The sequence below is a fragment of the Ursus maritimus genome, unplaced genomic scaffold (assembly GCF_017311325.1).
Source record: "Ursus maritimus isolate PB19 unplaced genomic scaffold, ASM1731132v1 scaffold_5, whole genome shotgun sequence".
NCBI classification, from domain to species: domain Eukaryota; kingdom Metazoa; phylum Chordata; class Mammalia; order Carnivora; family Ursidae; genus Ursus; species Ursus maritimus.
In genome coordinates this window covers 52,790,261-52,816,765 of record NW_024426663.1, presented here as the reverse complement: position 1 = coordinate 52,816,765, position 26,505 = coordinate 52,790,261, and the positions used below count along the sequence as shown (strand labels likewise).

Genomic DNA, 26,505 nt, shown 5'->3' with positions numbered 1-26,505 from the left:
TTAACAAAGTGAATTATTGTTTCCTGTATAATAAATGGGTAGTGTAATAGTAAATACGTTTTTCTCGTATTTTCTCATATCTGGAAACCACATTTACTTCCTATCATTAAAAATAATATATATCCTCAAGGGATTCAGAGGCCATATCAAATAATTGCCCCTAAAAATCCTCCTTATACATTTCTCCTCTCAAAGATTCCTACTCATAACAGTGTTAAAAATATTTGCAGTCCCTCACCTAACCCTAGTCTTCCTCACAACCACCGTCTTCCTTCCTCATTCCTTTCCAAGTTGGCTTTTAGTATGTTCATTATGTTTTTAATAATGAAGAACAAAGACTACACTAATATTCTGTATAACTGGGATAATTTTAAATTTTGATTTGGACGTAATCATATACTAACCGAGTCTTGTGTTTAATGGTATTATTGTCTTTCAAGGTGCTATGATTTTTTATTATAGTTAAGGGGATTTGAGGAGAACTGATCTAAGCCAATGTGTCTCTTGTGTTTTATTACCATTACATAATTCTCTAGGAGATAAAACTGAAACTTATTGTGGAATAATACATCATAACATCTTTACTTCTAGGTAATAAAGTATAAACTGAGAAAAATTAAAGACATAAGTTCCTTATAGTGTTTATGCTATCTCTTCACAAGAATAAATGCCTTGTGGATAAGTTTATAACAGTACATCCTTGAAATGACAAATATATTTCTATTTTTGTGCTTGGAGAGCAAAACAAATAGAGCATTTCTGGAACATAAAACAAAAGTTTATCTCTACCAGTTTCAGTTTGGGTCTTTAGAAAACACCCTCACTCTTGATTTAGCCAAAGTGAACTACTTCCAGTACCCTGAAGTTCTTTGATTTCTCTCACATCTAGACATTGCTATACTATTCTTTCTCACATCCAGGCCTTTTCCCTGATCCACTCCTGTCATGTCTCTTGGGAGAGCCTTTGCTAACCTCCAAGGCCAGGCTGGAAGCCTTCCCATCACCTTTGGCTTCTCCCATTATGGTAGTTTTCTCAATGCACTGGAATTCCTTGTTTGATTTTATCTTCATAGCTCTGGGAGGGGGGAGTGGCTATGTTCATATCATTTACCTTAAATCCCCACATATCATCTAACATCCAATTATATGTTTGTTTAATGAATGGGTTAAATTATAATTATTGAAACTAAGATGTCAGACCATCAAGGACAAACTTTGATAAGTATAATTATAAATATGGCTGATTTTTTTTGTGGTTTTTAAACTTTGAACATTTCAAAACAGTAACTCCAGCATGTTTGAAGCAATATTGGTGGTGTTAAGGTTAGAGTGTGGCTTCCCAAGGAACTTGAAGTTACATATTTTAACATATAGCAATTCAGCTGTGTGAAATAGACACCAATCCCATTACCTCTGATAAAGACGATTTCAGGTGTTGAGAAACTTAAAAATTACTAACTTGGGTTTGTCTGAGAGAGTGCAGTAAAGTATTAGGCCTCTGAGCGTCGCTGTTGACCACTCAAGGAGGAAAACGGAGCTGGAGAGCTAGTCCACCATTTCCTTGTTCCTAAAAATCAAAGAACCAGTCAATCAGACTCCAGAAGATCCGAGGCTGCTACAAAGCTCACCTTGTCAGTCAACCAGCTCTGTGAGCCATAAATTAGGACCATAAAAGGCTTAGTTCCTTGAGAAAAAATAAGATTTGAGTCCGTCGTGGGCAATTGGAACCGAACTCACAGAAAATAATTCGCCAAAGAGGAAATGACCAAATACCTGAGATTCAGACACCGCAGAGGACTGACCCTGCTGTGCATGCTTCTGGGGACGCTGTGCAAGACTGGATCCGGGCAGATCCACTACTCAGTGCAGGAGGAGCTGGACAAAGGCTCCTTTGTGGGCAACATCTACAAGAACCTGGGACTCGAGCCCTGGGAGCTGGCGGAGCGTGGAGTCCGCATCGTCTCTAGAGGTAGGACGGAGCTCTTTGCTCTGAACCTGCGAAGCGGCAGCTTGGTCACCGCAGGCAGGATAGATCGGGAGGAGCTCTGTGCTCAGAGCGTACTGTGTCTGGTAAAATTTAACATCCTGGTTGAAGACAAATTGAAAATTTTTGAAGTAGAAATAGAAATTAAAGACATTAATGATAATGCTCCTGATTTTCTAACAGAGGAATTGGAAATAAAAATTGGTGAACTAACTGCTCCTGGAACTCGATTTCCACTTAAGACTGCATTTGACCCAGATGTGGGCATGAACTCCCTTCAGAACTACCACCTCAGCCCCAATGACTACTTTTCCCTGACTGTGAAGCATGTCTCTGATGGGGCCAAGTACCCAGAGCTGGTGCTGGAGAGGGCTCTGGACCGTGAGCAAAAGAAAGTTCACCAGCTTGTCCTCATTGCTTCTGACGGTGGAAACCCTGTCCGCTCTGGTAACTTGTGCATCCAAGTGATAGTTCTGGATGCAAATGACAACCCACCAGTATTTACTCAACCTGAATATCAAGTAAGTGTCCCGGAGAACTTGCCAGTAGGTACCACGCTGCTCACAGTGAATGCCACTGACCCTGATGAAGGATTCAATGCTCAAGTGTCCTATATTCTAGATAAAATGCCTGGGAAAGTCGCTCAGATGTTTGATCTCAATTCAGTGACTGGAGATATATCAATTTTAAAAAGTCTAGATTATGAGGATGCTACATTCTATGAAATTAAAATTGAAGCACAAGATGGACCTGGTCTCTTTTCAACAGCTAAGATTTTAGTCACGGTTCTGGATGTGAATGACAATGCCCCAGAAGTTACAATCACTTCTCTTACTGGATCAATCCCAGAAGAGGCTACTGCTGGAAGAGAAATTGCCCTTATCAATGTACATGACCGGGATTCTGGGCAAAATGGACAAGTCACAGTTTTTGTCCTGGGAAATATGCCATTTAATTTAGAAAAATCAATAGACCAATATTACCGCTTAGTGACAGCCAGATCTCTAGACCGTGAACAGGTGTCTGAATATAACATCACTCTCAGAGCCACAGATGGGGGAAATCCCCCACTGTCCATGAGCACTCATATCACTCTGTATGTTGCAGACATCAATGACAACCCACCTGCCTTCAGTCAGTCCTCCTACTCTGCCTATGTTCCTGAAAACAACCCCAGGGGAGCTTCCATCTTCTGCGTGACCGCCCAGGATCCCGACAGCATCAGCAATGCCCACGTCACTTATGCACTGACCGAGGATACCATCCAGGGAGAGCCTCTCTCCACCTATGTCTCCATCAATTCTGACAACGGTGTCCTGTATGCACTCCGTTCCTTTGACTATGAGCAGGTTAGAGACCTACAGCTATTGGTGACAGCCAGTGACAATGGGAACCCTCCACTCAGCAGCAATGTGTCGCTTAGCGTATTTGTGCTGGACCAGAATGACAATGCACCGGAAGTCCTGTACCCCGCCCTGCCCACCGACGGTTCCACCGGCGTGGAGCTGGCACCCCGATCTGGAGAGCCCGGCTACCTGGTCACCAAGGTGGTGGCGGTGGACAGAGACTCGGGCCAGAACGCCTGGCTGTCCTACCGCCTGCTCAAGGCCAGCGAGCCAGGGCTCTTCGCGGTGGGGCTGCACACGGGCGAGGTGCGCACGGCGCGGGCCCTGCTGGACAGAGACGCGCTCAAGCAGAGCCTGGTGGTGGTGGTGCAGGACCACGGCCAGCCCCCTCTCTCGGCCACCGTCACGCTCACCGTGGCCGTGGCCGACAGCATCCCGGACGTCCTGGCCGATCTGGGCAGCATCAGGACCCCCGGCGACCCAGACGATTCAGACCTTACGCTCTACCTGGTGGTGGCGGTGGCCGCAGTGTCCTGCGTCTTCCTCGCCTTTGTCATCGTGCTGCTGGCGCTCAGGCTGAGGCGCTGGCACGCGTCGCGCCTGCTCCAGGCTTCAGGAGGCGGGCTGGTGGGCGTGCCGGCCTCGCACTTTGTGGGCGTGGACGGGGTGCGGGCTTTCCTGCAGACCTATTCTCACGAGGTCTCGCTGACCGCGGACTCGCGGGAGAGTCACGTGATCTTCCCCCAGCCCAACTATGCGGACACGCTCATCAGCCAGGAGAGCTGTGAGAAAAGCGAGTCCTTCCTGGTATCTCAAGATTTACTGGAAACGAAAGGAGACTCCAACCTACCTCAGGTAAGTTTCTTTCTTTTTTGGAATACTATGAAGAACAATTATGCCAGTACAGCTAATATAAAGATTTAATGCACATTTATTTGAAAATAAAACAACGCGGTAGTCCTTAGTTCTATTGCTTAAGTGTCTGTTTCTCTCTTCTTCTGGGCCTATGGTAGAGTTGATCTTCCTGACCTGGTTATGACTGAGTGGGCCTAGATAACTAGTTCTGGCCAATGTAGTGTAAATGGAAGTAATATGTGCCTCTCCCTCGAGGAAGCTCCTGTTGGCATTGTAAGAATTTCCAGATCTCTAAGCTATTTTTTGAAACTGTGACTGTTCCTTCTACCTGAGTGCTTGAATAACTACACCAAGAGAAGAGCTCTGTGGTTGTCATACATTGATGTGTATATCTGTGATAAATAGACTTTTAAATTTTAACTTCCTGTGATTTGAAGTTTATCACTCCAACCTACTTAGCTTCTCCCGACTGATACAAATAAAAATATAAATATTAGGTATGTTAAGCTCCTGTAAATTGATGCTTGCTCTTTCCACGCCAGGCCACACTCTTCTCACTTCAATGACATAAAAACTGTTGGGTAAAAAAATGTACGGCTTGGTCAAGTGGTTTTACCTGGCCAGTGTTCCTTACTGTGTATACCTAAAGTATGTGTGGGTGTATGTGTGCATTCATATTGATTTCAGCCTTTTGTCTGAAGGTGGGGAGGTCAATTGCCTAAACTGTTATGAGTCTTCGAGGGACATTTCTTGTCCTGTGAGAAGGATTTTTAAAAATGCAAGGAGATATGTCTTATTCTCAGCAGGACATTTCTAGGCCAGCTACTCCAACAATAGAATAGAGTCCTACAACTTCCTAGAGCCAGAAATTGTTGGCCCATTTTGAAATTTATGAAATTATTTTCACCCATAAAATCACCTCAGAGAGTCCTCCAAAATGAGACCAAAATATATTTCGTTAGATTTCAAATAAAGGAACATCTCTCTCCCTCAATACATTAGAAAGAGATATATTCATGAGTGTGAGATGCAAGGCCTGAGCAAAATAACTAAGAGCAGGGAAAGGTGTATTTTCACTTACACTTGCAAATACATCACAGAAAAAAGGCACACGATCTCCAAAATGTCTTCTTTAAGGAAAAATCTTTATAATGTGACAAAGTGTTATTAGTATCACTTTCCTCATAATGAGAAAAATTGCTAAATGGATAGTGCCAGGGGAACTTCAGATGCTCAAAGCGAATTTTCTAAGAATCTTGTATAAAACAAAGCCTATATAAATGTTGCGAAAGTGTGTAGGGAGTACAAAGGCAGTACAATTTCCATCGACTTGTGTAGATAATGAAAAGTCTAGACATTCTATTTCACTAAAAAGGATTTTCTTAAGGATGGGCAAGAACTCATTACAATAGAAAGGGGAACAGCAAAAGGCACAGAAAATATAAAGTCATGAAGTAGGGAAAACAATGAAAATAATGTCTTAGGAAAATAGATATAGTCTGTTCTGACTGGAGTGTAATGTGAGTATGTATTACCCCTGCACAACAGTAGAATATATCATTACATTAGTATCTAATTTGGTAGTGCATTTGAAATAAAGGTATTTGTTTTAGTTACCCAAGATGAGTTCAAAGATTACAGGGTAAGTTCCAAAATGGAGTGTCTAAGGACTCTCAACACCTCTCCAAGCTTTACCAGTGATCAAGTCAAATTCATTATACTTATTAACGGTATAAATCAGCTGGAGCTGAGCATTGGCATTATGGAGTATTGCATATATATACATATAGTAAAAAGCACTGATTTCATAAAAAATAAATATGGCATTCACAAGATTGAGCTGTATAAAAGCATGTGTACTAAATTGATCACTTTAACAAAATATCAGGCTGTGCTGTACTTAATGGGAAGATTATCTATGCTTTAAAAAAATGAGCAATGCATTAAAATAAGTCTAGGGTCTTGACTAACTCTTTTTTTGCAAAAACTGTATCTTTGGAAAGTATTACTGAATTGATAAAGTATGGAGAGAGTTAAAATACTATATAAGGGAGGTTATGGATTTTACAAAAATGTAGGGATCATAGTTCACTAAAATGTGAATAAAAAACCAATAACTTATTTCGTTACATCCATATTAGTCATGCCAGTGTGCATAAATACAGTGAAATAATTGAAGATATTTTTGCCCCCAAAACTGAAAAAATGGTTGTAAGCCTTGTGAAATTTTTTAATGCAAAAAAGAATGTAAAATGATAGCAATGCTTATGAAATGATAAAAAGTAGAACATATCAAATTTAGAGGGAAAATATGAATACTTGGTTTTTCAACAAATAGACAAGGTACATAGCTTACACGTTGAGGGTAAAAGGCCGGACAATATGCAGTTCTCCCAGACAACCTCCGGGCGCCGCTGTTGACCAAAGGGAAGAAAGGTTCGCAATTCTTCGGGAGAGTTGGGCAGTGTTTTCCGGCTTTATCCTGAGCGCATCAGAACGCGGAGGCGGCGTCTGTGCACCCACCAACTCAAGTCCTACCCTCAAATCACAAAAGTCCAGGTGCTGTCAGTGATTTTTTTTTAAACATCCCAGAGACATCCTGAAAAGAAGCTTCCCAGGGAGTTAAAAAAAAAAAAATGCAAAGACGCTCCAGAAAAGCTGAACCGATGAAAATTCAGGTACTGTTTCTCTTCCTGCTGTCTTTGTTATGGGGGGCTATCTCCCAGCAGATCCAATACACTATTCCGGAGGAGCTGGCCAAGGGCGTGCGGGTGGGGAACCTCGCCAAGGATCTGAAACTCAGTGTCCAGGAGGTGCCAGCTCGAAAACTGCGGGTTAGTGCAGAGAATTTCTTCAGTGTGAGTGCAGAGAGTGGGGATTTGTTAGTGAACGGCAGGATAGATCGAGAGGAAATTTGCGGTAGGAAATCTGAGTGTGCGCTAGAATTTGAAATGGTTGCTGAAAATCCAATGAATGTTTTCCACGTGATTGTTGCAATCCAAGATATTAATGACAATGCACCACGTTTCACTGCAAAAGGCATTGACTTGGAAATCTGCGAGTCAGCCTTACCAGGTGTAAAATTCCCTCTGGATTCTGCACAAGATGCAGATGTAGAAAGTAACTCACTGAAGATATACACTATCAACTCCAGCGAACACTTCTCTGTGACAACTAAGGAAAGTCCTGATGGAAGTAAATACCCAGAATTACTGCTGGAAAAACCTCTGGACAGAGAACGGCAGAGCTCCCACCAGTTAATCCTGACCGCCATGGACGGTGGAGACCCTCCACTAAGCGGCACCACCCAGATCCGGATTCAGGTCACCGATGCCAATGATAATGCTCCAGTGTTCAGGCAGGACACATACAAAGTTAGCCTCCAAGAGAACGTGCCCTCGGGGACCTCCGTGCTCCAAGTGATGGCCACCGACCAGGACGAGGGTGTTAACGCAGAGATCACCTATGCCTTCCTCAGTGCCCCAACAAGTACCAGCCTCCTCTTCAATCTCAATCCAAATACTGGTGACATTACAACCAATGGTACATTGGACTTTGAAAAGACAAGTAGATATATGTTGGTTGTAGAAGCCAGGGATGGAGGGGTGCACACGGCTCACTGTAATGTTCAGATTGAAATTGTTGATGAGAATGATAATGCCCCAGAGGTCACATTGATGTCCTCTTCTAACCAGATTCCCGAGGACTCAAACCTTGGAACCGTAGTAGCCCTCTTTAAAGTGAGAGACCGGGACTCTGGGCAAAACGGTCTGGTGACGTGCTATATTCAGGAAGACGTTCCTTTCAAATTAGAGTCCACCTCCAAGAATTATTACAAGCTGGTGATTGACAATGCCCTAGATAGGGAGCAAATGGCGGAGTATAATGTCACCATCACAGCCACTGACAAGGGCAAGCCCTCGCTATTCTCCAGTACAAGCATCACCCTACACATCAGCGATATCAACGACAACGTGCCGGTTTTCCACCAGGCCTCCTACGTGGTCCACGTGGCCGAGAACAATTCTCCAGGAGCCTCTATTGCGCGAGTCAGCGCCTTTGACCCGGATCTAGGACACAACGGCCGCGTCTCCTACTCCATCGTGGCCAGCGACCTGGAGCCACGGGCGCTGGCGTCCTACGTGTCCGTGAGCGCGCAGAGCGGCGTGGTGTTCGCGCAGCGCGCCTTCGACCACGAGCAGCTGCGCGCCTTCGAGCTGACCCTGCAGGCCCGCGACCAGGGCTCGCCCGCGCTCAGCGCCAACGTGAGCCTGCGCGTGTTGGTGGACGACCGCAACGACAACGCGCCGCGGGTGCTGTACCCGGCGCTGGGGCCCGACGGCTCGGCGCTCTTCGACACGGTGCCGCGTGCCGCGCAGCCCGGCTACCTGGTCACCAAGGTGGTGGCGGTGGACGCCGACTCGGGACACAATGCCTGGCTGTCGTACCACGTGCTGCAGGCCAGCGAGCCGGGACTCTTCAGCCTGGGGCTGCGCACGGGCGAGGTGCGCACGGCGCGTGCTTTGGGCGACAGGGACGCGGCCCGCCAGCGCCTGCTGGTCGCTGTGCGGGATGGGGGACAGCCGCCCCTCTCGGCCACAGCCACGCTGCTGCTGGTTTTCGCTGACAGTTTACAGGAGGTGCTTGGGGATGTTAGCGACCGGCCGGCACCCTCTGACCCCCAGGCAGAGCTGCAGTTTTACCTAGTGGTGGCTTTGGCCTTGATTTCCGTGCTCTTCCTCCTCGCGGTGATTCTGGCGGTTGCCCTGCGCCTGGGACGCTCCTCCAGCCCCGCTGCCTGGGGCTGCTTTCGGCGAGATCTCAGTTCCAAGTCAGGACCTCGGGTTCTCCCCACTTACAGCGAAGGGACTTTGCCCTATTCCTACAATCTGTGCGTGGCCTCACGATTAGCTAACACAGAATTTACTTTTCCCAACCTGAAAGCGGAAATAGTTCCTCCTCGGGATCTCCTTTGTGAGGATCCTTCTACGGATGTACGTATCAGCAATGAAGACCCCCAAATCGGTTATGATTCGTCTTTAGCCTCACACGTGAGTTTCTGCAAACCTACTTTTGTTCTAGGTCGTGCATAATTATTTTTTTATTGTTCTTCATTTTTCTAGTGATGGTAGTAGTAGAAGAGGTGTATTGGATGGGTGGAGATTTCTTAGTTGATGTGTGGTACTATTTTTTTCAAGCTTTATTCTTAGTATAGGTGCTGCCAAAGGGAGCACTTCAAGCTTTATTCTTTATAAATGTACTGACAGTTCTTTCTGCTTAAATTAATGTTCATCTTCATCGAATATATTTTTTTCATCTTTTTGCTGCAATATGTATTTTTAATTGAGCCTTCAATAGTTCTCTTAGCATTTCTTTGCCTTATTACATGTAGCAAAGACTGATTTGGATCACTAACTTTGGGCCAATTTTATTTGAACTCTATAATCACATTCAAAAATAACTTTCTGGGCACCTGGCTGGCTCCGTCCATAGAGCATGTGAGTCTTGATTTACACATAGTGCGTTCGAACCCCACATTGGGTGTAGAGATTACTTAAAAATAAGATCTTAAGGGGCGCCTGGGTTGCTCAGTTGGTTAAGCATCTGCCTTCAGCTCAGGTCATGATCCCAGAGTCCTGGGATGGAGCCCTGCATCGGGCTCTCTGCTAGGCGGAGAGCCAGCTTCTCCCTCTGCCTCTGCCTGCTGCTCCACCTGCTTGTGCTTTCTCTCTCTCCATCAAATCAATAAATAAAATCTTTATAAAAAATAAGATCTTCAGAAAAATAATCTTAACCATTCTTAAATAATTTATTTTTATACTCTTTCTCCTTTTTGACCGTTATAAGGAATGTGATGAAACTTTTTGTATATAAAGCCTCTCCCGTATTTCTTTTTTTTTTTTTAGTATAGGTTTCTGAGAAGTGAGTCAAAGTTTTTCCAAACAGCTCCTTTTACCTCCCAATTCCCAGCAATTTGTGACTCCTTTGGAGATTGTGAAAATTACCTTTACTCCGCTCTCCAAAGTCTGATGATTTTACTATTCTGAATAAATTATGGACTTTCTTGTCTGATTAAAATTTTTAAGTAACTTCTAGAAGCTAATTATTTGAGCAATAATCTAAAGAACTGGCAACTTGCTGCTTCATATTAAATTTTCTAAGATTAGTCAAAGTATTCATGTATAAGAAAACTGAAACACGCAGTGATAATATATATACTACTAAAAATTTTCCTTTTAGTAGTTATGTCTAAAATCAAACCTGAAGTAAACTTATAAATGATAGTAAAATAATGCCTTCTGCATATGTCTTTATGTGAAAAAATACTAAATATTGTCTGCTTTTTACAGACAAAGCTTCAGTTTAATTTTTGTCTTCTTTATTATTTATTTTTAATATCAGAGTTACTTACCCATTGTTATAGGGCTTTGCAGTTACATTAGTAATGCACTCATTAAACGTTAAAAAACTGCTTGATTGTCTACTTTATGAAAGGTGCTGTTCTAAAGTTTGAGGACACACTGTGAACATTATAGTCACAAACATAGCCTGTGACCTAAAATCTTGTGTATACAAAATTAATGAACAAATTAGCTTCCCAAGCTGTTATCATATTTGCCAAGCCCATTTGCACAGGAGTAAGACTAGCTCTTGAACAGTAGATGTTTTCTTACAAGAGAATTGAAAAGTTGCCCCAGATTCTAAAGGGTCAACTCATGTGAAGGAACTTGTTTCTGCGTAGGTAAGGACCTAGAGCTCGGACCTCCAACTTCCCCGACCTGACACTGTTTTTACACCTATCTATTCTTTCATTTTCAAGTTCATACTTGTTTCTGGGAAGGATAAATGTGTCCCTCACACAGTGCACTGCCCTGAAAATGGACTATGAAAATAAATGATGGAAAAACTTAAGAGAAAAAAATTCTTAGGAAAAAAATCACCATATTTTCTTTGAAAATAAATAAATTACTTTGGAAGGTTTATTGTGCAGTAAGTTTTGGATCATGCCTGGATTTTTATTGCAAATAAAACAACAGGAGCTTGAATTTTATTCTTTTGGGAAAAATAGGTTATGGAAAAGAAATGGTATAAACAGGTAGTGCTTTTCTTCACCAAGAATAGATTGCAGTAACAGGTTAGGGCTCTGAGTGTCGCTGTTCACCAATCAGGGGAAACAGATAACCAGGAATTTAATCAGAACCACAAGATTTCTGCATCACAAAACATTAGCCCTGTAGCTTTAGGAAAGCTTAAGACCGGACCCCAGAATTCCAACGTTTAACGGCGAAAGCGCAAAATCTTGGACCCTGAAGATCCTGGGGCTTCTCTGGTCTCCACCGAGGGAACATCCAAGCGGAAGCTATTCTGCCTCGGGGCGGTAATGGCGGCTCCTCCTTATCGCCCAGAATGCAGCCGGCTGGTCGGGATCTGCGTTCTCCTGGGGGCCCTGTGGAAAATCCAGGCTGAACAGATTCGCTACTCAGTGCCTGAGGAGCTGGAGAAAGGCTCTTATGTGGGCAATATCGCCAAGGACCTGGGACTGGAGCCCCGGGAACTGTCAGAGCGCGGAGTCCGCATCGTCTCCAGAGGTAGGACACAGCTCTTTGCTCTGAACCCGCGAAGCGGCAGCTTGGTCACCGCGGGTAGGATAGACCGGGAAGAGCTCTGTGATAGATCTCCAAAGTGTGTAGTAAGCTTGGAGATTCTTCTGGAGGACAAAGTGAAGATTTTTGGAGTAGAAGTGGAAATCATCGATGTTAATGATAACGCGCCCAACTTTGGGACAGAGCAAAGGGAAATAAAAGTTGCTGAAAATGAAAGTCCTGGGACAAGATTTCCTCTTCCTGAAGCATTTGATCCAGATGTTGGGGTAAACTCCCTGCAGGGTTACCAGCTCAGCTCCAATGTTCACTTCTCCCTAGACGTGCAAAGCGGAGCAGATGGCATTAAGTACCCGGAGCTGGTGCTGGAGCTTTCCCTAGACCGAGAGGAAGAGGCGGTTCACCACCTCCTTCTCACCGCCTTTGACGGAGGTGACCTGGTTCACTCTGGCACTGTCAAGATTCACGTAACACTTGTGGATACCAACGACAATGCTCCCGTATTCACTCAGCCAGAATACCACGTGAAGGTTCTGGAGAACGTGCCAGTGGGCTACCGGCTACTCACTGTAAAAGCCACTGATCCAGATGAAGGAGCCAATGGAGAAGTAACCTATTCTTTCCGCAAAGTGAGAGATAAAATGTCGCAACTATTCCAGTTGAATTCTTTGACTGGGGACATAACAATATTGGGGGATCTAGATTATGAAGACTCTGGATTCTATGATATAGATGTAGAAGCCCATGATGGACCTGGTCTCCGAGCCAGAAGTAAGGTACTGGTGACAGTTCTGGATGTAAATGACAATGCTCCAGAAGTCACTGTTACATCTCTCACCAGCTCTATCCAAGAAACTTCTTCCCCAGGCACAGTAATTGCACTTTTCAATGTGCACGACAGTGACTCAGGAGAGAATGGCCTTGTCACATGTTCTATTCTGGATAATCTGCCATTCACACTTGAAAAGACCTATGGAAATTATCATCGGCTGTTGACAAGCAGAACACTGGATAGGGAAGAAGTTTCACAATATAACATCACAGTAACTGCCACTGATCATGGAACTCCACCACTTTCCACAGAAACTCACATCTCACTGCAGGTGGCAGACATCAATGACAATCCACCTGCTTTTCCTCATGCTTCCTACTCTGCCTACATTCCTGAAAACAACCCCAGAGGAGCCTCCATTTTATCCATATCTGCCCAGGACCCTGACAGTATCGAGAATGCCAGAGTCACATACTCCTTGGCTGAGGACACATTCCATAGGATGCCTCTTTCTTCCTATGTTTCCATCAACTCTGATACTGGTGTCCTGTATGCACTGTGCTCCTTCGACTTTGAGCAGGTTAGAGACCTGCAACTATTAGTGACAGCCAGCGACAGCGGGGTCCCTCCACTCAGCAGCAATGTGTCCTTGAGTATTTTCATTCTGGACCAGAACGACAATGCCCCTGAAATCCTTTACCCTGCTCTCCCCACTGACGGTTCCACCGGCGTGGAGCTGGCACCCCGATCTGCAGAACCCGGCTACCTGGTCACCAAGGTGGTGGCGGTGGACAGAGACTCGGGCCAGAATGCCTGGCTGTCCTACCGCCTGCTCAAGGCCAGCGAGCCAGGGCTCTTCGCGGTGGGGCTGCACACGGGCGAGGTGCGCACGGCGCGGGCCCTGCTGGACAGAGACGCGCTCAAGCAGAGCCTGGTGGTGGCGGTGCAGGACCACGGCCAGCCCCCTCTCTCGGCCACCGTCACGCTCACCGTGGCCGTGGCCGACAGCATCCCGGACGTCCTGGCCGATCTGGGCAGCATCAGGACCCCCGGCGACCCAGACGATTCGGACCTCACGCTCTACCTGGTGGTGGCGGTGGCCGCAGTGTCCTGCGTCTTCCTCGCCTTTGTCATCGTGCTGCTGGCGCTCAGGCTGAGGCGCTGGCACGCGTCGCGCCTGCTCCAGGCTTCAGGAGGCGGGCTGGTGGGCGTGCCGGCCTCGCACTTTGTGGGCGTGGACGGGGTGCGGGCTTTCCTGCAGACCTATTCTCACGAGGTCTCACTGACCGCGGACTCGCGGGAGAGTCACGTGATCTTCCCCCAGCCCAACTATGCGGACACGCTTATCAGCCAGGAGAGCTGTGGGAAAAGCGAGCCTCTTCTGGTAACTCAGGATTTACTTGAAACAAAAGGAGACCCTAGTCTTCATCAGGTGAGTCAGTCTTGCCACACCAAAACATAGGCAGAGAGCTATATAAACGTCTCCAATTGTATAATATATATATTATATATATATATATAATATATATATATATATATGGTAATATATGAAGTAAAGACACTTCTTTTTTAGTATTCTGTTACTTTAAAGGGAATGGGCAGGGGTGCCTGGGTGGCTCAGTTGGTTAAGCGTCTGCTTTAGGCTCAGGTCATGATCCCAGGGTGTGGGAAGGAGCCCCACCTCAGGCTCTCTACTCAAGGGGAATCTGCTTCTCCCTCTCCCTCTGCCTGCTGCTCCCTCTTCTTGTGCTCTCTCTCTCAAATAAACAAAATCTATGAAAATGAATAAATAATAAAAATAAAGGGGAGGGGCGGATGATCCCTCAAGATCATGTCAATAGCAGTTACTACTCTTTAAAGTTTATTACTTATCATTTGTAGTCTTCATTTAGTTACAGTTTCAGCAACAGTTTCTTAAGTTTATGTCTCTGTCTCTTTTCTTTAAGTGCCATTTTCATTTAGGCATTAGTGAAAGGATAGATTAGAACTGTGAAATGCAGGGCATTTTGCTGCTCAGTGGGTAGAGCATGTGACTCTTGATCTTGGGGTCATGAGTTCGAACCCCCACGTTGGGTGTAGAGATTACTTTTTATTTTTTTAAGTAGGCACCACACCCAGCGTGAAGCCCAAGGCAGGGCTAGAACTCACAATCGTGAGTACAAGATCAGAGCTGAATCAAGAGTCAGATGCTTAGCCACCCAGGCACCTAGAGAATAACTAAAAAAAAAGGAGAAGAAGTGAAATGAAAGGCAACTGTGTAAAATCATATTAAAGTAGTCTGTCTTATGAAGCCGTTATTGATTCTAGACTGTTTTTTACACTTTGAAGTTTTTTTTTCCTTGAAAGGGTATTTTCCATTATAATTAAATAGTGGCAATTTATAAAATACTGGAGAAAATGTTAACTTTTAGATATAATTTTAACAGGGATAGCTTCTCAATTGGATTGGTGTATTTCAAGTATTTTGTTGTTTCAGTTTGTGAGATGCATCAGTTCTCAGTATGTATGATTCCTTTGTGCATTTCTGTGATTACCAAAAATATTGCCCATTTTGTTTCATTCATCTTTAAGTAGATTGAAGGGGGTGATTTTGATAATTTCTAAATTTTCTATTATGGCATCACTATGAGATCCTTCTCAATTTCTAAGGAAAACATAACTTTCAAAATCTTTTCTTTTTCATCATGAGAATCACTTATAAAGGTTGGGTAACTTGGATTCTGAATTAATATGATTTATGCTACTTATTAAGTAGGCCTCTTCCCTGTTCCTGAAAATTGCTTTCAGTTAGCTCTGAGATGGCTCTAGGATGATCTGATATGGGGGAAATAGTTTGTGTGCAAGGGATATGCAACACTTTCGTTCCTTATGCTTTCCTTTAGTTCTGTGAGTTAACTAAGAATTCATGAATGTCTAAGGCTACACAAGTTAGTGCTCTTTAGATAGGCAGCAATTGTAGCAGTAGATTGTGCACTATGCCCCAATTCAGCTTAAAAAGGAGCATTTTAGTTTCTAAATGCTTTTGTCTTTGTGGGAATCTGTGTTGTGATACACAGAAAAACAATGTCATGTGATGCAATTAGCTGGCATGGGGAAAGAAGAGGGGAAATAATACTGAGAGAGATTCTGAGGAAAGATTATTTAAAATACTGAAGCTTTAAAATAAAACTTGGAAATATCAATCAGCCTGAAACTGTGTCAAGCGTATTTGGATGCTGGCATTAGGAATACATTCCAGAATCAGAGTGATATATAAATTTTAAATGTCCAGGAGAGCAGTAGATAATTTTTACCCTAATATCACACTGAAAAGGTGTTTCTGTTTGAATGGGCACCGGGTTTCTTTTAGAAAATCGTGTTTCTGGTTAAGTAAATTATTGTGCAACGATATGATGGAAGAAATAAATGGGAAAAGCCTTTATCTACTGATATGAAATAATTTCAAGATAAAATGAATGAAAAAAGCAAGATGCAGAACACAGTATATTGTATACTTACATTTACGTATTAAGGGGGAACATTTATAAAAATCTGCACTACAAAACATGTCTCTGGAATGATACACACAAAAAACATAACACTTATTTCTCCTGGGAGAAATGTGTTGTTGAAAGCAGAAAGGAGACAATATATTGTGTGTACCTTTTCATTTTGGAGTTATGTGAATATATACCATTTTAAAAACAAACAAATAGTCCCTGTAAATTCAGAAAAATATTTTCTCAAACATTTACAAGCAATTGATGCACTTCCACGGGAAAACCTCTGGGTGTCGCTGTAGGTCAAAAAAGTGAGAGAAGACGCATTTGGGAGCCTCTTAGAGGGTAACTTCCTGCTCAAACCAGCCACTTAGAGGAGACCAGTAAAGATTCGGATACAGAAAACAAAAGCAGGAAGACCCTACCCGGGCTTTTGCCATCCACGGAGGGCTTATTTCTCCTCCCGACCAAAAAGCAGAGCCACCGTGGAGACAGACAGGATGAGGTCGACCGCCCAGAGGAGCAGCCCAGCGCCGTGGCGGCAGGTACTGTTGGCTTTTCTGCTGTCTTTGTTCCGCGGGGCTCTCCCGAATCAAATCCGCTATTCAATTCCCGAAGAGCTGGCCCAAAACTCGGTGGTAGGAAACCTCGCCAAGGATCTGGGACTCAGTGTCCAGGACTTGCCAGCCCGGAAGCTGCGGGTTAGCGCCGAGAAAGAGTATTTCACTGTAAACCCTGAGAATGGGGACTTAATTGTGAGTGACAGAATAGATCGAGAGCAGATATGCGGAAAGAAGCCTCTGTGTATTCTGGATTTCGATACTGTCGCTGAAAACCCACTAAATATTTTCCATGTAGCAGTAACAGTGCAGGATGTAAATGACAACATCCCACTATTCAAACAGAATAAGATTGAATTAAAAATTGTAGAATCCACCAAGCCAGGTAAAACATTTCCACTAGACCCAGCCCTGGATTCAGATGCTGGTCTGAATTCACTGCAAAGCTACCATCTTAATGACAATGAGCACTTTGATCTCACAGAGAAACAGACTGGTGATGGACGTAAATATCCTGAGTTGGTTCTGAAACATTCTTTAGACAGAGAAGAACAGAATTTCCATCAGTTGGTTCTAACAGCTGTGGACGGTGGGGACCCACCACAAAGTGGCACCACCCAGATCCAAATCCAAGTGACTGATGCTAATGATAACCCCCCAGTGTTCATTCAGGACATATACAAGGTCAGTTTGCAGGAAGGTGTGCCCCGGGGCTTCTCCGTGCTTCAAGTAACGGCCACTGACCAGGACGAAGGTGTCAACGCAGAGATCACCTACTCCTTTCATAATGTGGATGAACTAGTAGAACAGTTCTTTAACTTAGATAAAAGAACAGGAGAAATCACAACAAAGGATGATTTTGATTTTGAAATTGCTAATAGTTACACTTTCAGTGTAGAAGCAAAAGATCCTGGAGATCTAGCAGCCCACTGCAGTATTCAAGTTGAAATTCTCGATGAGAATGATTGTGCACCTGAAGTGATTATCACTTCAGTATTTACTCCCCTACCAGAAGATTCACCACCAGGAACTGTGATCGCCTTGATAAAAACAAGGGATAGAGACTCTGGAGAAAATGGAGAAGTTTACTGCCGCATCTTGGGAAGGGGTGAGTTTATACTTAAATCTTACTCGAAGAACTATTACAAGCTAGTGACAGATGGGCCCCTGGACCGAGAGAAGATTCCGGAATACAACATCACTGTGTTGGCCACCGACAGGGGAAAGCCGCCCCTCTCCTCTAGTATAAGCATCACGCTGCACATCGCAGATGTCAATGACAACGCGCCGGTTTTCAAACAGGCTTTCTATTTGGTCCATGTGGCTGAGAACAACCCCCCTGGAGCCTCCATCGCCCAAGTCAGCGCCTCCGACCCTGACCTGGGACACAACGGCCACGTCTCCTACTCCATCGTGGCCAGCGACCTGGAGCCACCGGCGCTGGCGTCCTACGTGTCCGTGAGCGCGCAGAGCGGCGTGGTGTTCGCGCAGCGCGCCTTCGACCACGAGCAGCTGCGCGCCTTCGAGCTGACCCTGCAGGCCCGCGACCAGGGCTCGCCCGCGCTCAGCGCCAACGTGAGCCTGCGAGTGTTGGTGGACGACCGCAACGACAACGCGCCGCGGGTGCTGTACCCGGCGCTGGGGCCCGACGGCTCGGCGCTCTTCGACATGGTGCCGCGCGCCGCGCAGCCTGGCTACCTGGTCACCAAGGTGGTGGCGGTGGACGCCGACTCGGGACACAATGCCTGGCTGTCGTACCACGTGCTGCAGGCCAGCGAGCCGGGACTCTTCAGCCTGGGGCTGCGCACGGGCGAGGTGCGCACGGCGCGTGCTTTGGGCGACAGGGACGCGGCCCGCCAGCGCCTGCTGGTCGCTGTGCGGGATGGGGGACAGCCGCCCCTCTCGGCCACAGCCACGCTGCTCCTGGTTTTCGCTGACAGCTTACAGGAGGTGCTTCCGGATGTCAGCGACCGGCCGGCACCCTCTGACCCCCAGGCAGAGCTGCAGTTTTACCTAGTGGTGGCTTTGGCCTTGATTTCCGTGCTCTTCCTCCTCGCGGTGATTCTGGCGGTTGCCCTGCGCCTGCGAAGCTCCTCCAGCGCCACCACCTGGGGCTGCTTTCAGCCTGGTCTGTGTGTCAGGTCAGGACCTGTGGTTCCTCCCAACTACGGTGAAGGGACTTTGCCTTATTCCTACAATCTGTGCGTTGCCTCACAATCAGCTAAGACAGAGTTTAATTTTCTTACTGTCACCCCTGAAGTGACTCCCTCTCAGGATCTCCTCTGTGAAGATCCCTCTTGGGTACCAAATACAAATCATGAAGGCGCTGGGGTCCCATTTGCATCAGATATTATTTTAAAGGTGAGCTTTAATTTATTTGACTTGCTTTCAGTTTTGGTATCAGTGTTTGTTAACAAATCACCAAACTGGGGTTTAAGTCTCAACTTCATATTTTGTCTTGTGGGTTCAATATAGACAGTTTTCTGCCTTAATTATCTTAATCGTATCTAGCCAAATCTTTGACATACGTTTTCTGCCTGATATATGAGATTTATCTGTCCATAATTATAAGCCTGTACTACATGAAATACTTACCTTTCTTCCTCATCTTTATATTCCTTTCCTCTGAAATTTCGTTACTATTGGGACTTCAAGCTATTCCTTTCACCTTCAGGGTCTTTATTGCTCAAATTTTAGTTTTACTTCCTCTTAGAATTATAGCACTTCAGAGTAAAGAGAGCTGTCTATGTTTCTAGTTGGGGAAAACTGGGAACCAAAATAAGAAAAAAAATGACCCAGTGTCATGGTTTGCTAACAGCAGGGCATGGGTAGGACTGAATTGTAGAACAGCTCTAAGTGTCTTTCCAAGCTAAGCATCTTGATATCTCAGATTGGTTTTTAAAGGATGGACAACATTTGAGGTCTTCAGTGTCTGTTTTACGGGTGTATTTATTAAATGGGAGAAATCTTTCTCTCTCATTCATAGTAACAGATTGCTTTTGTGAAAAATTGTACATTGAAAAAATTTTGCAAACTGTATTCACATTGTTTACTTTAAATTTTCTTTTTTGAATTTTCTAATTATAGATTCAAAATGTCTTTATTTTCTTTCTTTTCCTATGAAGGTGTCATTAGGTTAAAATTTGCTTTTCTCACTTAATGGACTCTGTCATGTCCTCTTTTCCCAGTCAAGAGACTTTTTTCCCCTGCTACCTTATAAAAGGGATAACATTAAATATCTCTCTCCATATAAGAAGGCCACTCAGTGCCTGCTCACTAAGTATCTGGACATGTTTCTCTGCATAGATGATGAACTAAAACCCTTTGCTTCAGTCACTATACTGATTTCTCCAAGAGTCTGTCACCGTAAAATGCCTAACTCCAGTTTAGTTATGGTAATAGGAAAATATAGATAATGTATAGTTAACCCAACTCAAACTCTTAGTCTGATATAGTGTAGCTGCCAAATTCTTGGTGTGAAAATCTGGGAACTTTTTCAAAGACCTCACAAGCAACAAAATGACCCCTTTATTTTTTATTTTATGACAACTAATACAATTTGCTTGAATCAGAAGGCCTTTTTGTAAAAATGCAATAGAAGCTAGGTTGTTTCCTTGACATTCTTATGCACAATGGGCACATTTCCATAAATTTGGTCTAATAAAAAGATGAAATTTTAAAATCTACAAGATTAAGAATTCCAATATCCTAATTTAATGGACTCAATATAGGTAAGAGGTGAATAAAGGACCTAGGCTCTCTGGCACTTAATTAAAACTTTTCTAAAGAAATAAAGATCTAATAATTATATTGATCTCAAGGTTTGTTGAAGACTTTTGCTATTTCAAAATTAAATATAAACAATGTCACTTGATAGTAGGTTTAAGATACAGCAAAATTATTAGAAATAAAATATAACTAAACATTTATGAAATAAAACAGAATTGGTGTAGTAACTGGTTAGGACTCTGAGTGTCGCTGTTCACCAAAGTGGAAAAGCTGCTTGCTGTTAGGATCTCTCTGCTTCTTCCGCACCAAACAAACACAGACCAGAGAAGTTTTAGGGAATAGGCTTGCATTTCTGTCACGTAATGTGTTCCCTTTGGCTTGAAAGAAGTAAGGAAACAGCAGGCTGGAATTAGGACTAAGAAAACTGGTCAGAGAGAAAGCAATGGCGGATCCACTGAAGGGTTGGGGCTGCATAGAGCCTCTCTTGCTCTTCCTGCTCCTGGAGACGCTATGGGGAGCCAGAGCGGGGCAGATCCGCTACTCGGTGCTGGAGGAGCTGGACAAAGGCTCCTTCGTGGGAAACATCGCCAAGGACCTGGGGCTGGAGCCCCGGGAGCTGGCGGAGCATGGGGTCCGCATCGTCTCCAGAGGTAGGACTCAGCTTTTTGCTCTGAACCCGCGAAGCGGCAGCTTGGTCACCGCGGACAGGATAGACCGGGAGGAGCTGTGTGCTCAGAGCACACCGTGTCTGGTGAGTTTTAACATCTTGGTTGAGAATAACATGAAAATGTATGGAGTAGAAATAGAAATAATAGATATTAATGATAACCTTCCGCGTTTCCGGGATGAAGAAGTAAAAGTAAAAGTTAATGAAAATGCGGCTACTGGAACGCGATTAGTGCTTCCCTTCGCTCGAGATGCGGATGTGAATGTGAACTCCCTCCAGAGTTATCAGCTCAGCCGCAATATGCATTTCTCTCTGGAAGAGAAAAGCGGAGCTGACGGACAAAAATATCCGGAGCTGGTACTGGAACGGCCCTTGGACCGCGAGAAAGTAGCTGTCCACGACCTCCTGCTCACAGCTTTAGATGGCGGAGACCCCATACTCTCTAGTACTACGCACATACGTGTGATGGTCCTTGACGCAAATGATAACGCGCCCTTGTTCACTCGATCCGAGTACAGAGTGAGTGTACCAGAGAACATACCAGTAGGCACTCGGCTGCTTACGCTAACCGCCACAGATCCAGATGAGGGAATAAACGGGGAATTAACTTACTCTTTTCGCAATGAAGAAGACAAAATTTCAGAGACTTTCAAACTTGATTCGAACCTGGGTGATATCTCAACTCTGCAACCACTGGATTATGAAGAATCCAGGTTCTACCTCATGGAAGTGGTAGCTCAGGATGGAGGTGCTCTTCTGGCCAGTGCTAAGGTGCTGATCACAGTACAGGACGTGAATGACAATGTCCCAGAAGTGATCCTCACCTCTCTTGCTAGTTCCATCTCTGAGGACTGTCCTCCTGGAACCATAATTGCACTGTTTAGTGTACATGATGGTGATTCTGGAGAGAATGGTGAGATTCTATGTTCTATTCCTAGGAACTTGCCTTTTAAATTGGAAAAGTCAGTTGATAATTACTATCACTTATTGACAACAAAAGCCCTGGACAGAGAAGAGATCTCAGATTATAACATCACAGTCACTGTCATTGACCGTGGAAACCCACCCTTGTCTACAGAAAGCCACATCTCCCTGAATGTGGCAGACATCAATGACAACCCTCCCATCTTCCCTCACACTTCATACTCCACCTACGTCCTGGAAAACAATCCCAGAGGCCTCTCAATCTTATCTGTGACTGCGCATGACCCTGACAGCGGCAACAATGCCAAGGTCACTTACTCTCTGGCTGAGGACAACTTTCAAGGAATGCCTCTATCCTCCTATGTCTCCATTAATTCCAACACAGGCATCCTATATGCTCTGGACTCTTTTGACTATGAGCAGGTTAAAGACCTGCAGCTGTGGGTAATGGCCAGTGACAGTGGAGACCCTCCACTTAGTAGCAACATGTCACTGAGCCTGTTCGTGCTGGATCAGAATGACAATGCCCCGGAAATCCTGTACCCCAGCATTCCTACTGATGGCTCCACAGGCGTGGAGCTGGCACCCCGCTCTGCAGAACCCGGCTACCTGGTCACCAAGGTGGTGGCGGTGGACAGAGACTCTGGACAGAACGCCTGGCTGTCCTACCGCCTGCTCAAGGCCAGCGAGCCAGGGCTCTTCGCGGTGGGGCTGCACACGGGCGAGGTGCGCACGGCGCGGGCCCTGCTGGACAGAGACGCGCTCAAGCAGAGCCTGGTGGTGGCGGTGCAGGACCACGGCCAGCCCCCTCTCTCGGCCACCGTCACGCTCACCGTGGCCGTGGCCGACAGCATCCCGGACGTCCTGGCCGATCTGGGCAGCATCAGGACCCCCGGCGACCCAGATGATTCGGACCTCACGCTCTACCTGGTGGTGGCGGTGGCCGCAGTGTCCTGCGTCTTCCTCGCCTTTGTCATCGTGCTGCTGGCGCTCAGGCTGAGGCGCTGGCACGCGTCGCGCCTGCTCCAGGCTTCAGGAGGCGGGCTGGTGGGCGTGCCGGCCTCGCACTTCGTGGGCGTGGACGGGGTGCGGGCTTTCCTACAGACCTATTCTCACGAGGTCTCGCTGACCGCGGACTCGCGGGAGAGTCACGTGATCTTCCCCCAGCCCAACTATGCGGACACGCTCATCAGCCAGGAGAGCTGTGGGAAAAGCGAGCCTCTTCTGATATCTGAGAAGATAAATGTAAATGAAGAAGTAGGAGTTGTTAAGGTGAGATTTCTTTTTAAGTATGGTTGCTTGTAGCTTTTTTTCATTTGTTTCCTTAATCATTTCTCTGCCACATTCAAAATTGGTTAATTGTGTTAAGTACTGAATCATTGTAGGTTTCATTTAGAGATCAACTTGATTTAATTGGATGGTGCTGTTTCCATTTGTTTTCAAGTTTTATTTTGTGTTTAATGTCTTCTTTTTTCAATACGTGAAATTTTTAGACAATCTAGCTGATATGCATAGGCTTAAAAGAAAGTAGTTAAACATAATCACTTTACCCAAAGACTTTCTTATACTAGAACTATTATTATGTAAATAGAAGAGTTGTTTGATTAGTCCAAGTTGTTAGATATAATGTTCTCTTTTGGATATTTGTATCAACACGAATATTGAATATGTTTTGGAAAGGATGGTACACAGCACTGGTATTTTAGTATACCTGCTGTTTGCATAAGGAAATAATTTACAGTATTTTAATAAATCAGTGGAAGAATATAGAAAACTTCTACATGATAAAAATTAGAAAAACATTAAATTTGTAGTCTGTGGCATTCTCAAGTCTGGGAACTTTGGGTTAACCTATGTAATTTCTAGACATGCATATTTGTTGAGATAAGAAATCAGTGAGAAGGAACCTTAGAACTGTACTTTATTTGGGGCACCCGGGTGGCTCAGTCAGTTAAGTGTGGGACTCTTGATTTGGGCTCAGGTCATGGTCCTTGGTCATGGGATCGAGTCCTGTGTGGGTCTCCTGGCTCAGTGGGGAGTCGGCTTGAGATTTCTCTCCCTATCCCTCTGCCCTCACACCCCACCCCCACAAGCTCTCTCTCTCTCTAAAAATACATAAATCTTTAAAAAACTGTACTTTATTCTGTGATGCAGTTTAAAATCTGCAAAGAATTAGAATGCGCTACAATCATTAAATACAAATATGCCCTACACCTGGCATCTTCTGGTTACAGATAACGTCTTCACTTTTCAGAATCAGCATCTACTTGAATGGTTGCACCTATGCATGTGTTGGTACAATCCTGCTTTATTACTAGAGTCTAAGATTTGTACTTGGAAAATCAATTCAACATAAAAATTGTTTGAAATTTTAAAATTCATTTCTCAGGGATGTATTCTTCTTAATAATTTTTCTTAATGAAATGCAGGTCTATGGGTCTCAAATTCTTGAGTGTGTGTTGTGTAATGGAAGGCCTGCCCTCTTCATTTTTCGCATCTGATTTACTGAAGATAAATTTCAGATGCTTCTCCTTAAGATTTTCAGTCTTTCAAATATTGTACTTTCAACAGCCTCATCAGCTGCAAAGTGTGACTAAATGGGAGAAATGGCAATTAAATACTATGATGGGGTGGCAGGCTGCATTACCTGACCAAACAAATGGTTTATTGTTACATGTGGGAACCTATGAGCACTTGATTTTTGTTTTTTAAATAATTACTTCAGGGGGATCCAATATTTATATATTGAAGGGGATCCAATTATATTTATATAGAGATAATTTTGATTGCAGTATAAAAAGTGGAGATTCACTGAATAGTGAATGCATCCAAAGAGTGATGAGAATCTGTATGATGGAGACTGATATGATTCACTTTTCCATTATATTTTATAACAATTTTTTTTCATTACATTTTAAAGAAAAGTTTATACATTTTGGATATATGTCCCAAGTTAACTTTTTCATGCAATGGAAAATACCTCTTAAACCTCCAAAAACTTCAATCGACTTTATGTAATAAAATGCTTGATACAACACTATATATTATACTATATATACTGTATAATCATTTAAATATTTGAATCTTTAGTTTCATATGTGCTCTGAAAAGATAACTCTACTGTACTAATTTAAGTGTTCACACCTTTTTGCAAAGGCACTTGTTCAGTCATGTTTTGGGGCAAAGCCTTGAGTCTATGTTTTTTATGTTTGTATGAAGTAGAGATGTCAGTGAGTTTCTGTCTAGAATCGTGAATACACTGAGTAGTTTTTTTTTATGAAGATTCCTAGTTTGGAAATGAAATTAAAACTGTGAGGCATTGGGGCACATGGGTGGCTCTTTCAGTTAAGCATCTGCCTTCAGCTCCCATCGTGATCCCAGGGTCCTGGGATCGAGTCCTGCATAGGGCTCCCTGGGAGCCTGCTCTCCCTCTGCCTGCTGCTCCCCTTGTTTGTGCTCTATCTCTCTCTTTGACAAATAAGTAAAATCTTTTTTTAAAAAAAAACCTGTAAGACACCTATCAGAAACATGAAACTTGACACGCTTATTGACAAGGGAAGAATGTCAATAAAAAAGGGTTGGGATGATCTGATAGTAACCTGGGGACAACATAGATTACTTTCTTTAGAATATATAATTATAAGGACTCATACTTAATCCCCAAAATTCAAATAACTCACCACTGCTAAGTGACTTGAGAAGAAACAGTACAATTAAAGACAATGGTAATGTAGTGTAGACAAAATAAAATCAGTGGGATGGTTTTTAAATCATGGCCATTAAAAGTAGACACTTGAAAATGAAGGAAAAGAGTGTTTCTTGCTTCTTACCGCACTTCCGTTTTATAAGGACAACCAATCTCTTTGTGTACCTATCTATTGGGGGGGTAAGGTGATAATGATAATATAGAAGGAAGTGAAACACTGAAGAAAACTAAGAGCTATGAGATTTCTAATATTTATAAGTTAGAAGAAAAGAAATAAGTGGAATAACCATACATAGCAAGCTGATATTTCTAGAATTTTCATATTACACTTTCTGCCATCACCACCACCACTACTTTCATTTGTGTAATTTTCTACATATCATTTCATCTGGCCTTCAGTTTTACTAAGGAACACACGGAAGAAGTTATTATGACCATTTTATGAAAATAAAAACCACAATGATGCCAATAAACATCTTCAAGCAAGTTACCTCTGCTCTTTGAGGGGTAAAAATCACTTGATTTAGATGGATAAAGATCAAGTTCAAATAAAATGACTGCCAGATTGAAGATACAGTAAATATCTAAAATGTTAAAATCCTTGTAAAATGGGAAGAATGAGTATTTGCATCAGGACACAGAATTTTAACGCATTCCTTATTTGGAGCTCATTTAGTAACGTCTACTGCAGTTCTGCAGCCGAGACGCGGGGTGCCGCTGTTGGCTAGTACTGGGCGTAGTATCAGCTTCTCCCGACGCAAAGCAATCACACACACACACACACACACACACACACACACACACACCCGCCCCCGCCCCCGGAACCTCGGTAACGGGACTTTCTCTCCAGTTCTCTGCCGCCGAGATATCTGTCAGAGAATC

The 26,505-nt window shown here is 44.1% G+C and overlaps 2 protein-coding genes across 6 annotated transcripts in view; both read left to right on the top strand.

Annotated features, from left to right (window-relative positions):
- LOC103663913 (protocadherin gamma-C4) overlaps positions 1 to 26,505 on the top strand; it is a 176,275-nt gene that overhangs the window by 11,569 nt on the left and 138,201 nt on the right. Inside the window, exon 1 of one of the 5 annotated variants that reach the window (XM_040622315.1) lies at positions 1,747 to 4,185. The exons of 2 other annotated variants lie outside the window; for them this stretch is intronic. In XM_040622315.1, the coding sequence (XP_040478249.1) occupies positions 1,762 to 4,185 (2,424 nt within the window). In that variant the 5' untranslated portion in view covers positions 1,747 to 1,761. Of the gene's footprint in view, positions 1 to 1,746; positions 4,186 to 11,551; positions 13,991 to 16,449; positions 18,959 to 26,505 lie in introns of those variants that run through there. 2 more of the 5 variants (XM_040622329.1, XM_040622317.1) reach the window with 2 other exon arrangements.
- LOC103663918 (protocadherin gamma-A5-like) lies at positions 18,965 to 25,278 on the top strand. Its single transcript, XM_040622332.1, has one exon. It carries the CDS (start codon positions 20,769 to 20,771, stop codon positions 23,220 to 23,222), a length of 2,454 nt encoding a protein of 817 aa, XP_040478266.1. The 5' UTR covers positions 18,965 to 20,768; the 3' UTR covers positions 23,223 to 25,278.

What these genes read in the sequence shown, in the direction of transcription:
- LOC103663918 (XM_040622332.1), top strand. Translation starts at nt 20,769, where the DNA reads ATGGCGGATCCACTGAAGGGTTGGGGCTGCATAGAGCCTCTCTTGCTC.